Source organism: Diabrotica virgifera, chromosome 6, assembly GCF_917563875.1.
Source record: "Diabrotica virgifera virgifera chromosome 6, PGI_DIABVI_V3a".
In the NCBI taxonomy this organism is placed as follows: domain Eukaryota; kingdom Metazoa; phylum Arthropoda; class Insecta; order Coleoptera; family Chrysomelidae; genus Diabrotica; species Diabrotica virgifera.
This window is the reverse complement of record NC_065448.1, coordinates 197,504,268-197,518,680: the sequence shown is the minus strand read 5'-3', so window position 1 is coordinate 197,518,680 and position 14,413 is coordinate 197,504,268. Positions and strand designations below refer to the sequence as shown.

General features: G+C 32.0%; 1 protein-coding gene across 1 annotated transcript in view; it reads right to left on the bottom strand.

Annotated features, from left to right (window-relative positions):
* LOC126887100 (mitotic checkpoint serine/threonine-protein kinase BUB1-like) overlaps positions 1 to 14,413 on the bottom strand; it is a 130,356-nt gene that overhangs the window by 15,407 nt on the left and 100,536 nt on the right. Inside the window, exons 9-10 of the mRNA XM_050654437.1 lie at positions 13,547 to 13,980; positions 9,760 to 9,972 (exon numbers count right to left, since the gene is read on the bottom strand). Of these exons, the coding sequence (XP_050510394.1) occupies positions 9,760 to 9,972; positions 13,547 to 13,980 (647 nt within the window). The remainder of the gene's footprint in view (positions 1 to 9,759; positions 9,973 to 13,546; positions 13,981 to 14,413) is intronic.

Below are 14,413 nucleotides of genomic sequence, written 5' to 3'. Positions count from 1 at the left end.
CTTGTTCACTACCTTTTTTGTGAGTGTTAATGTTTCCGCTCCATAAGTGAGTACAGGCAATACACACTGGTCAAAGATACTCCTTTTCAGGCATATGGGTAAGTATGATTTAAATACCAGTTTACCAAACGCTGCCCAGGCTAATCCTATGCGACGTGGGAGCTCGCACGTCTCGTTATCTCTTCCCAACCGAATTTCATGTCCCAAGTACTTATAAGATGTAGTCTGCTCAATATCCATTCCATCAACAATATTACGATTTAGCACCAGACTAGTCATTATTTGCGTCTTGTTGATGTTAATCTTTAGTCCGACCTCTAAGGAAGCGTGATATAACTTGTTCAACATTACTATTGCATCATCCATATGATCGGCTATAAGGACGATGTTATCTGCGAATCTCAAATGACTGAGCTTCTCTCCATTTATATTGATACCATATTCGTTTAGATCTGCCTTCTTAAAAGTGTGTTCTAAAAGGGTTGTGAACAGCTTTGGTGAGATGGTGTCTCCTTGCCGTACTCCTCGCTGCATACAGAATTTATTAGTTTGTCGATCAAAGTGTCTTACGCTAGCCGTTGCATTGTGGTAGATATATTTTATCATGTTAGTGTAGCGATGGTCTATTCGGCATTCGGCCAATGCTTCTAACATTTTCTGCTGATTTATGGTATCGAACGCTTTCTCGTAGTCCACGAATATCAGTGCCAATGGTTTGTTGTATTCCGCCGACTTCTCTATTAAGTTTTTTATTACCAGTAAGGGCAGTAAGTGGTCGTTAGTGCTATATCCGGATCTAAACCCAACTTGTTCTCTAGGCTGATAGAAGTCTAACTTAGCCTCCAGTTTTTTTTGATAATTTTTGTGAAAAGTTTATATACAGGCTGTTAGTAAATAAGTATGAAAAATTTTAAGGGCTATATCTACATGCAAAATTAATGCCGGTTTGCTTTATAAACATATGTCCGCAAATGCTTAGTTTCCGAGATACGGGGTGTTGAAATTTTTATTTCAAACTGCCAATTTATTTATTGCTCTAAGACCAGTTGAGCTATGAAAATAAAATTTGGTGAGTTTTAGGAGGTAGTTATTACACATTTTTTGACTTACAATTAAGTATTTTGCATTTATCATTGGCGCGCCTACGGGTAATGGTCTGAATTTTTTTAAAGAAAAAAATAGTACGCCACTGAGATATTTCGAATTAAAAATTATTTTTAAATTCCACGTCTAATTTATGATTAAAAACCTTTCTTGCCTTTTTTGCATATGGTGCACCGTTTTTATGCAGAAAAATAAAACACCTTGACGCGTATTTTTCATTTATTGAATACATTATCAAGAAATATCCAATAATAATACTAAACTGGAACAATAACAGAGAGTATTACTAATAAGATTTTAACTAGGTGCAGAGCTACAACAAATGTTAAAAAAGACCTCCTTTAGAGGTTATAGAAGAATTTTATATTCATCATTGGCGCGCATACGGGTAATGGTTTGAATTTTTTTAAGAGAAAAATAGTACGCCACTGATATATGTTAAATTAAAAATCATTTTTGAATTGCTGGTCCAATTTACGACAAAAAATCTTTCTTGCCTTTTTTCATATGCGGCGCCGTTTTTATGTAAAAAAATAAAACATCTTAACGTTTACAAAGTATTTGAACTAAGTTTCTATGCAAATGGAAACTACCTCAAATACTCTGTAAGTGTTAAGATGTTTTATTTTTTTGTATAAAAACGGCGCCTCGCCTCGTATGAAAAAAAGGTAAGAAAGATTTTTTATCGTAAATTGAACGAGAAATTCAAAAATGATTTTTAGTTTGACATATCTCAGTGGCGTACTATTTTTTTCTTCAAAAATCCAGACCATTGCCCGTACGCGCGCCAATGATGAATATAAAATTTTTCTGTTACCTGTAAAGGAGATCATTTTAAACATTTTTTGCAGCTTTGCACCTAGTTGAAATCTTATTAGTAATATTTTCTGTTATTGTTGTAGTTTAGTATTATTATATTGGATAGTTCTTGATGATGTATTAAGAAATGAAAAATACGCGCCAAGATGTTTTATTTTTCTCCATAGAAACGGTGCATTATATGAAAAAAAGGCAAGAAAAGTTTTTTATGAAGAATTAAACGCGGAATTTGAAAATAATTTTTAATATGAAATATCTCAGTGGCGTACTATTTTTTTCTTTAAAAAATTCAGACCATTACCCGTAGGCGCGCCAATGATGAATACAAAATACTTAATTGTATGTCAAAAAATGCGTAATAACTACTTCCTAAAACTCACTAAATTTCATTTTTATAGCTCAACTGGTCTTAGAGCAATAAATAAATTGGCAGTTTGAAATAAAAATTTCAACACCCCGTATCTCGGAGACCGAGCATTTGCGGACATATGTTTATAAAGCAAACCGGCATTAATTTTGCATGTAAAATTAGCCCTTAAAATTTTTCATACTTATTTACTAACACCCTGTATGTGTGATAGCAGACTGATAGGACGGTAGTTTTTTTAGTTGGTAGGTTTTTCGTTGGTAAATGCATTCGGCGAAAAGTGTGGCCAAAACCTGGATAATCTTATTTCCACCTTGTTTGATTGCCTCGATTACTACTCCGCATTGTCAGAGGATTTATTATTTTTCATTTCTGAAAGTGTCTTTTCAACTTCGTATGGTGTTACTTCTGGCATTAATTCTGATCTCTGGTTTGTGATTTTGGGCAGGGGCTGATCTTGCCTTGCGTTGGTGCTCTCATACATTTCGCGATAAAACGATTCGACAACCTTAAGGATTTCGGCTCTATCCGTAGCAATGTTGTTGTCGTCTTTGTTTCTTATTCTGTACATATTTTTGTTGCCAACGTTATTCGTATTTCGCCGCAAAACTTTGAAACTTTTGTTTTCTTGAATTATTTGAGTTATTTCTCTTGTATTGTTTTCTCTTATGTCTTTTCGGATTGATCGGTGGATATCTTTATTTAATTTCTTCGGTGTTGTGTAGTTGGAGTCGTATTTTTCCGTCAGTTGTCTTCTTTTACTTATTAAATCTTTGGTATTTAGGCTTAATTTTTCTTTATGGGTCACGACCGTCTGGTAGCACTCCCTTTCGGTTTCTTGTAGTGCCTTCGTTATGAGATTATTTACTAGTTCGATGTCTTCTATTTCGTTTTCTAAGTCTAGTTAGTATATCTTCATAGAGGTCGTTGTTTTCTGGGGGAATCCATTTCTTCTTTCGTGTTTTGAAGATCATCTTTGTTCTTTCCAAATTGACATTTAATTGTATCCTTGCTCGGATTAATCTGTGGTCGCTTCCTATCGAAAATTTGTTAAGTACTTCAATATCTTTAATTATCTCTTTTCTATTCGTTATGATAAAATCTATCTCATTTTTACGCCAAATACCACAAATAACTCGACAAAATATTCAAAATTAAAGCTGCAATCTTGGAACGCGTTTCCGTCTTGATGACGCACTGACGTAGCCTCTTAAAAGAGTCAGACTGAGATATAAAATTTTGTAGATTATAGTTTGAAATTTTTGCCGTTTTGAAAACACTTATTAAGGTACTAGTACACTTTAGAAAGCCAAAAATAAGTATTTTTTCAAGAATTTTTTCTCAGAACCTTTATTAAAAGTGAACATAAAACTTTTTACATATTAATATTTAACTCTTATAGAATACAAAAAATATATATTTTCTTATTTATGCACGTACACTAATATTGTAGAGGGCGCCAAAGTCGAGGCCTTGAAAAAAAGTAGTTCCGATGGCGGACAGTTAATCTCAGGATTGGGATTTCTGAAACAAAAAAATCGTACGGCATTTGAAGAAAAAAGGTTTCTTACGTGACAATTTACCACCTTCAGTAAAAAATTCCGCAAAAAAAATTTTTACGGGAATTTGAAAAAATTTTGTGAAAAAATCGCCCATTTTTCTTCAGTTTTTCATGGTTAAAAATATTTATTTTTTATTTTTTGTTGAAATTGTGGTAAATTGTCACGTAAGAAGCCTTCCTTTTTCAAATGCAGTACGATTTTTTTGTTTCAGATATCTCAATCCTGAGATTAACTGTCCGCCATCATTTTTCGAGGCCTCGACTTTTGCGCCCTCTACAATATTAGTGTACGTAAATAAATGAAAAAAGATTAATTTTTTTGTACTCTCTTAGGGTTAGATATTAATATGTAAAAAGTTTTATGTTCATTTTTAATAAAGGTTCTGAGAAAAAAATTCTTGAAAAAAATTATTATTTTTGGTCTTCTAAAGTGTACTAGTACCTTAAGAATATAGCAGAGTAGCGTCTTCAGCGTCAGCAGCAGATGGCAAGCGAATGATTCCACCGAGCACTGTTGCTATCAATATCGCATTATGCGTCTCCCTCTGTATCACCATCATCTCGAGTTTACAAAAAAACAATAGTAACCCAACAACAAACAATAAACCTATTGACACTAGAAATACAACAGTTAAGAGAACTCATTACTAAAAAGAATTGATGGCATTACAACTAATAAGAATTGCTGAATGGAACGCAAATGGACTTCAAAAACGTAGACAAGAAATCGAAATATTCTTAGCCACTAATAAAGTAGACATTCTATTAGTATCTGAGACGCACTTATTCGCCAGTGCACAATTTAAAATCACCTCGTATAAGGTCTACAACGCAGCACACCCTGACGCAGAAAGAAATCCCAGAGGCGGAGCAGCAATCATAATTAGGAATAATCTAAAACATCAAGAACTACCGAAAATGGAAAAAGACTTCCTGCAAGCAGCCTCAATTTGCATAGAAGACAATTTTGGCCCACTATGCATTTCAGTAGATTATTGTCCGCCAAATTATCAACCTAACAAGAACGGATTTGAAACACTTTTTAAATCATTAGGTCCCAGGTTCTTATCGGGTGGGGACTACAATTCAAAACACAAGAGCCGGGACTCAAGATTATCCCCCCGGGAAGGGGTAGAGTCCTATACGATGTGGTGAAAGAAATGCAACTACAATATCTCTCGACCTACAAACCAACTTACTGGCCAACCGATCGAAATAGACTGCCTGATCTGCTTGACTTCTTTATATACAGGGTGCGCCAAACCTCTGGTATTCTTTGATTACGGCTAAACTATGAGATATACAAAAAACTGTTTATAACAAAACTAATGTGTATCAAAGAGGTCTATATTCTAAAATTATTTTTGATTATACAGGGTGAGTCAGAACGACGGTATGAACTAAAGTTGTATTTTTTTAAATGGAACACCCTGTATATTAAATCATTTTTGAATATATTATTTAAAAATATGAAAAATTTGTATAAGGTTTTATAGGCCTAAAGTTAATAATTTTTGAAATATTTACATTTTTATTGAAAAAAAAATGGTAACATTTATAGGGTTGTGGATTATGTTTCCAAAGAAATAAAAATTTAAGTGATAGGTCAAAATTTTTAAAATATAGTGTTATTTTTAAATAATTTAATATTTTTTACTTTTAGCCATAAAATATACAGTGTGATCACTATTTGCAAATACAAAATTTTCTCATTTTTTTTAAATGGGACACCCTGTATATTAGTTTTGCATTTTGTAGTAAATATTACAACCTTTCTTTTGGTATAAGGTTGTATGTACCTAGCATGTTTCGTTTTGTAGATATTTTTAAAAAACTATAGATTTTACGTTTTTGCGGATTTTTTATTTAAAAATTTTTTTGCAAAAAAAATAATTATAATCTGGTTTTAGAAACATACACTAAAATATAAAATATGAAAATAAAAACGTAATTAAAGATTAAAATAAATCGTATGCTAGTACAATTCAATTGAATTTAATAACTTTAAATTATTTTACCATTTTAATGAATGCATAAATTAGTTACTAAATTAAATAAACAAACAACTTTTAAATCAACCGTAGTAATTTTTCTACTACAGCAACTTTCCTGTACCAAATTAATTGTTAGTTAAATTGTATTTAGTTAAACTTTTAATTTACCTTTTAAATTTACTTACATACATCATACATCTTGAGAATATAAAAATTATTATAAAGTATGCTTTAAAACAGCTGAATGTTAAATGTATCAGCCAAATTATTTATTAATATAAATAGTATTTACTGGTGTCACAAAAGCTGGTAATACTTTTGTAGTTGAAATTTTTGTAACAATTTTAAATTTTAATTTTTTAACCGAAAAATTTTTGGATATGACATTTGTTTTGGGCGAAACCATTAAAGATTATTACCAGCTTTTGTGACACGAGTAGGTACATAGATACTATTTACTTCTTAATATACTTCCATAACGTTCATTTGTTTTAAAGCATACTTTATACGTTCTCAAGATGTAGGTAAATTAAAAAGTTATTAACTGATCTTACTCGTAAATACAATGTAACTAACAATTAATTTGGTACAGGAAAGTTGCTGCGGTAGAAGAATTACTACGGTTGATTTAAAATTTGGTTGTTTATTTAATTTAGTAACTAATTTATGCATTCATTAATATGGTAAAATATTTCTTGTAAAATAATTTAAAGTTATTAAATTCAATTGAATTGTACTAGCATACGATTTATTTTAATCTTTAATTACGTTTTTATTTTCATATTTTATATTTTAGTGTATGTTTCTAAAACCAGATTATAATTATTTTTTTTGCAAAAAAATTTTTAAATAAAAAATCCGCAAAAACGTAAATCTATAGTTTTTTTTAAATATCTACAAAACGAAACATGCTAGGTACATACAACCTCATACCAAAAGAAAGGTTGTAATATTTACTACAAAACGCAAAACTAATATACAGGGTGTCCCATTTAAAAAAAATGAGAAAATTTTGTATTTGCAAATAGTGATCACACTGTATATTTTATGGCTAAAAGTAAAAAATATTAAATTATTTAAAAATAACACTATATTTTAAAAACTTTGACCTATCACCTAAATTTTTATTTCCTGGGAAACATAATCCACAACCCTATAAATATTACCATTTTTCTCAATAAAAATGTAAATATTTCGAAAATTATTAACTTTAGGCCTATAAGACCTTATACAAATTTTTCATATTTTTAAATAATATATTCAAAAATGATTTAATATATAGGGTGTTCCATTTAAAAAAATACAACTTTGGTTCATACCGTCGTTCTGACTCACCCTGTATAATTGAAAATAATTTTAAATTAGACCTCTTTGATACACATTAGTTTTGTTTTAAACATTTTTTTGTATATCTCATAGTTTAGCCGTAATCAAAGAAAACTAGAGGTTTGGCGCACCCTGTACAAAGGAATACCAAAAGAATACCTGCACATAGAACCTAATGAAGACCTATCGTCAGATCAGTCACCAATTATTGCAGCAGTAATGACAAATCCATCAGAAAAATGTCCACCTCCAAGACTAACGAATAAAACAACAGACTGGAATATTTTCAAAGAAATCCTACAAGGACAAATAGACCTAAAAATCCCACTAAAACAAGATATAGAAAAAGCAATAGAAACACTAACAAAACAGATACACGAAGCTGCATGCGAATCTACAAAACAAAATTTTGAACGAAAACAGTTCCATAAGGATTGTCCAACAATAATAAGAACAAAAATATTAGAATTTATTAATAAAAATATTAGAAAAACGAAAACTTCGTAAAAAATGGCAGCAAACTCGTTCACCTCAAGACAAAACAGAATTAAACAGAATGTGTAGAGAAATAAAAGAACCACTAAAACAACATAGTAACGCCAATTTCCAATATTACCTAGAAAATGTGACACCTAATTCAGACAGCGATTACTCATTATGGAAGGCTACAAATAAGCTGAAGCGGCCACAAAACCAAATTCCACCTATCAGAACAGAAAATTTAAAATGGTTAAAGACAGATCAGGAAAAAGCAGACGCTTTCGCAAAACACCTAGAAGAGGTATTTCAGCCACTAACAAACAGAGCCAATGAAGATGACGACATCTATGAATATTTAGATAGTCCTAATCAAATGAATCTACCACCCAAATGGGCAACTCCTAATGAAGTAAAAGGTCTGATAAAAAACCTCAATAAAAAGAAGTCGCCTGGACATGATCTAATAACGGCCAACATCTTAAATAACCTACCTAGAAAAGGAATAGTAAGTTTAACACGGATCATTAACTCGATACTAAGAACAGGCTACTTTCCTGTACAATGGAAGTTAGCAGAAATCATAACGATTCCAAAACCAGGAAAACCTCCACATGAGATTACATCCTACCGACCCATGTCCAAAGTTGCAGAGAAAATCATTGCAAGTAGACTAATTATTGATATACAGACAAACAATATTATACCAAATCATCAGTTCGGTTTTCGCCAAAACCACGGCACAACTGAACAAGTGCATAGGGTGGCAGAAAAGATACAATCAGCCTTCAAGGAAAAGAGCTATTGCAATGCCATTTTCCTGGATGTAAGTCAAGCATTTGACAAGGTCTGGCATCCAGGATTGTTATTCAAACTGAAGAAAGAAATCTCCCAGCCGCTATATACAATACTAAAATCATATCTCGAAGGAAGGCTATTTTACACAAGATACGAAGAAAGTGTGTCTGAAATTCACAACATAAATGCTGGGGTCCCGCAAGGCAGCCTCTTGGGATCAATTCTCTACACAATCTTTACAGCTGATTTCCCAACTGGAGAAGAATCTACAATCGCAACATTCGCAGCTGACACTGCAATTCTGGTAAAAAACCCAGATCCCATACAGGCAGCTGAAATATTGCAACAAAACATACATCTAATTGAAATACGGGCTAAGAAATGGAAGATAAAGATCAACGAAGCAAAATCAGTTAACGTAGTATTCACTAAATGTCACAAAGAAACATCGAATATCCTAATGCATAACAGGAATATTCCTAAAAATGATACTGTAAAATATCTCGGATTACACCTTGACAAGGGGCTAACATGGAAAACATACATCTAGACGAAGAGGAAGCAATTAGGAATAAAATACAAAAAACACTACTGGTTACTCGGCCGAAAATCCACATTATCTCTATCTATCGAAATATTAGTGTATAAAGCAATCATCCGGCCCATCTGGACATACGGAATTGAACTGTGGGGAACTGCAGCAGACAGCAACCTAGCAATACTGAAGCGGTGTCAATCCAAGGTTCTTCGTGCTATCACAAATGCACCGTGGTTCATTCCAAATGCAGACATTTACAGGGACTTGAAGATCGAGACAGTGAAGCAGATGATCATCAATGATAAATATTTCAAACGACTGGAAAAGCACCCCAACGAATTAGCAGTGAATTTGTTAGACAACTCTACACAACTAAATAGACTGAATATTAGAACTCCTCATGACTTGCTATTTAGAATATAAGTGTTTTAAGGGTTTAAGTGAAAATAAGTGACAGTGTAGCTATTAGTAGTAGGAGTTGATAGTCATTGGACTAAAACTCCTGTCACCTCTCACATTTGTTCGTTCAACAAAAATGCTTAGTGTTACTTTTTTTTGTGGTGTAACAGATTGTATTAAAAAAAATGCGTCTCCTTCACGGCGTCTAGAGTTTCAGTAGAGTGATTTACCGTGACGCTCTTTTGATTTAATCTCAAATTTTAAGCAGTGGAAAATCGTAGCACGGATAATCCGCAGCCTGATAATCCGCGCACGGATAATCGGGATTCTACTGTAGCATAAATAATGAAATATCAAATTTGAATATGGTACTTACCAAAATATGCCAGAGGAATATCCATAAATCTGTCTCTAAGGGGATGGTTTGCTAATCTAGATTGTAATTCTCTACAAATATAATATTCCCACTTATTCGCAGGTTTCTGATACTTCATGGCTACAGGAGAGCTCGTTCCCAAATCGATTGCTTTATAGACGGTGCCAAAAGTACCTTTTCCTAATTGTTTTTCTAAAACATACCTTTCTCGACCTAAAATCAAAAATATATTTCTACAGCTTATTCGCGTAAGCTATGCACTAGATGTAAACATTAGTTGATAGCGATGTCGTCGTCAGCAACGAACGAGATGGCTATTTGGTTCAGGTTTTGAATATTTTTGGATAAGTTACTTGTATAATCGCGTAAATTATTCATTAATTTAATCAATAGGATTATTTTTTTACTATCTAAGTATTCAGTGATTACAATAATTTATATACTATACAATAAAAACTAATAATCGAGAAAAGTGATAAAGTGATTTTAATAATATACTGTTACTATGGAACAAGTAGATACATTTTGAACACCTTTAACAACTAAAATCGTTGTTTACATGCACTGCATGTCTTATAATAATACAGCTGATAAAAAGCTTACTCAAAATTTACCACGTTTTACCTATTTATTTATAACAATTATTCAGCAAATAAAAAAAGATTCTTTTTTATTTGAAACAAATTTATTCTTTCGTTTAAGCAGGTTCCCGTGGTAAAGTTTGGGTAAACTTTTTACTGTAATATCCTAGCATCATATTCTTTTGATTAAAAAAATATTCAGCTTGTGGGTAAGAAATAAACAATGAAGAAAGTTCAGACTTTCGTTAAGTACACTATTCCAATAAATTAACACACTACCTTAAAAATGGGTAATTTTTGATGTCTCGTATTTCCTAAACCTGTTAACCGAATGAGTGATTTTTTTAATATGCTATAGCCTTAGCGAAGAAATAGACGAACCTGCGGCGCCACTGTAACTTATTAAAATAAACATTATAAAATTTTCAGGAACTTTCGGCCCTCGGTAATAATATCTTTCATTCTGCGTTTAAATTTTGCAAAAATACTTATTAGTTTTTTCAGGATTCGAGAAAAATGAATGGTTTTTAAACACATTGGCGCGAAATTCTGCGCCTACGCTCTTAATGAAAAAGTTGCTTTTTTGCTGATTTGTTAACAAAAAACCATGACGCAGTAAAAATTTTGATACCCACAAGATGGTGCGCTATTCTGTGAATTTGCCCCATTAGGGTATTGATTATGTTCAAAATAAGAGAGCTAAAAGGAACTACAACGTTAACGGGATTTTATTATCTCATATGGTCAATGGACCTCTAAATTTGAAAAAACCGTGGAGTGCTACCATTTAGTTGGGTGCGTTTTTGAGAAAGGAGTGAATTAGTCCCTAGACACAGGGTGAATTCTATGCACTTTTGGTACAAACAAGTCTACAGGAAAATAGTCCGAGGTTATATTTACTATCAAAATATCACATTTTAAAGTCAAAAATATTTTTTTTTACAAAAATATACTCAAAAGAAAAGCAAAAAAAAAAACACGAAAGAAAGCAATTTTGTTTTTTGCCCCATAACTTTTTTCAGGCATTGCTTCAGCGAAAAATAACATTCATCCTTCCTCTTTGAAATGACTTTTAGTAAAAGTCTCTAGAATTCGCAGTTTCTGAAATATGATTTTTCAAAATTCGCCGCTCACAACATTTTTGGGCCATTTTCCCCATTATTTCGCAAACATTGTTCCGTAACTTTTTTCTACGCATTTCTAAATTTCTAGGTATTGGGACCGTGCAAGTTCGGCAAAGCGACCTCTATTTCTACGCTCTGTACTTTTATTCGCACTTTTAATTATATTGGCCAATTATATTAGTCCTGGTTGCTGGATAATTGTCACGACCATAGTCCAAAAAAATAATAAGAAGAAAAAATAAGATGCAGGTTATGTTTAGCAAACGTAAACAATTGTATGTAGTAAATAAAATCAGTTATTAAAATGCAGTACTGCAAGCAAAATACAATTAATTAAATTTACCTTTATATAATAATTGCATATCATATCAATATTGTGGAGTAATATATAATTTTTTTGCGTCAATGACAGAAGGTATGAAATATACGTCAATTTGACAATTTCAATTGACAATATGAATTATTTGAGATAGTTGCAATATTTCTCCGCGACTCGCGCACGGTCGTTTCCCGTTTCCCTTTCCAAGTACTTGCACACCGCGAATATATAATGGCACATTTAGTAGAAAGAGAAGTCAATTACCTTTAAAATGGTCTATTGTATAAGTTGTACGACTATTTTTAAGCAAGTTATGATTTTTCAAGATTTTATACTTTTAATGATATTTAATATTGTTTATGATTATTTTTAAAAATTTTCATTCTGACTTTTTTTCTTGTACATTTAGGTATACATTGTGAAACAAAAAAGCATATTTTCTTTACTTTAAAATGGTATATTGCAAAAAAAATTTGGACTATTTTGAGACAATATATCCGTAGAATATCCAAGAGTATCCGTAATTTGAGAAAAATTTTAAAATTTTTTATTTTTTCAATTAGAAAAGTATGATTGCATATTGTAACATAATTTTTAATTCCAAATAACTTTTCTTAATAACACTTTTCGATATTGTGAAATATAAAGGTATTTTACTCTTGAGCGAAATTCATATTTTTTAACATACCTCGTACACTATTGATACAATTTTATACCTGATGATTGAATCTTAGGTATTAGACTATGCAGAGCATTTTATAAAGAATAACTTTTTTTCATAAAGTTGATAATAAAAAAGTTTTCCATATGGTTCCAATTTAGTGGGACCTATTGCATGTGTATATGTCACATTTTGAAAAAGCATATCTCGTTTAAAAATAGTCCTATAATTTATTACGATACACCATTTTAAAATAAATAAAATAAGCTTTCTTTTGTATTTAGCAATGTATATATCTAAATATACAATGAAAAAAGTTATAATGAGAAATTTAAAAATAATCATAAAATATATCAAAAATCATTAAAAGTATAAAACTTTGAAAAACCATATCTTGCTTAAAAATAGCCATACCGCCTTCTACAATAGACCATTTTAAGGGTAATTGACTTTTCTTGCATATAACTATTGCATATACCTAAAGCTACGTAGAAAAAAGTTACAGAACAATTTTTGCGAAGTAACAAGGAAAATGTCCCAAAATCGCTGCGAGTGGCGAACTTTGAAAAATCATATTTTGGAAACTCTACATCATAGGCACTTCTACGAAACGTCATTTTAAATAAGAAGGATGGAACTTTTTTTTCTGTAAAGCAATGCCTATAGCTATATCCCCGTGGAAAAAAGTTATGGGGCAAAAAACAAAATTGCTATCTTTCGTGTTTTTTTCTTGCTTTTCTTTTGAATATATATTTGTAAAAAAATATTTTTGACTTTTAAATGTGATATTTCGATAGTAAATTTAACCTGGAACAATTTTCCTATAGACGTGTTTGCACCAAAAGTGCATAGAACTCACCTTAATTCGCCCTGTGCCTAGGGACTAATTCACCTCTTTCTCAAAAACGCACCCCTTTAAATGGTAGCTCTCCGCGGTTTTCATATTTAGCGGTCCATTTACTATATGAAACACTAAAACCCCGTTAACGTTGTAGTTCCTTTCTAAAATACATAATCAATAGCCTACATATAATCCAGCTGAAAAATAGCGGCCAGTAATCTTCTTGTTTTCTGTGATATAATGGTACATTAATAAAGTTACCTATATAAACAGCCTCCTTTTTCACACAAAGTCTGGGAAGAGCCTGCACCAGTTTATAGCCATATGTATGCGGACCTGGAAAAGCCACCTTTTCCAATAATTGATTGATCAAACTGCTTTTGAAAGGATCTGACGGGATAAAATCTAAAGGAGCCACACTGGCCGGCGCTGGTATAGTTCTGATTGGACTTTCCTCGATGGGACTGCTCTGCATCATTTGATCTAATGGTTCACATTCTACATCATTGGGAATGGTTACTGGCTGGGTAGGCGCTGGCATATCCATTAAATTAGCTAATAAACTGGACCGAAGTGCAGCGTTAGCCATTAGATTCTGGGCTAAATAGCTATTGTGTTCTTCTGAGATCACACCAGTTTTATTTGTATTGGTGAAGTGTGAAGATTTTATGTTTGAACTTGAATTTGAGGAAGATCTGCAAATAGTTTATTAAATAAAAACTTATTTTTAGCTTATAATGACGAGAGGATAATATGATAATTAATATAAATGGAGAAGATTCATGTAAGATTTGCCGATGATATTGTTTTAATTGAGTTGATAAAACTACAAAAATGCTGGAAACGCTTTATGAAGAGTCAAAAACAATTGGTATTAAAATTAACACCTCAAAGACCAAATTTATGGCCAACCTTGTGGTCAGCCATAAAATTCAGATTGAAAGCCATAGCCTCAACTAAGTAATAGCTTACAAATATCTAGGACATGATATTCGCTTAGCCCGAGAGAATTGATAAACAAATACCAAGAAGAATCGGTATCACATGGGCCACCTTTGATATATTGAACAACATTTTCAAGTCTAACATTCCAGTTTGTTTAAAACGAAAACCTTTCGAGGATCCGTA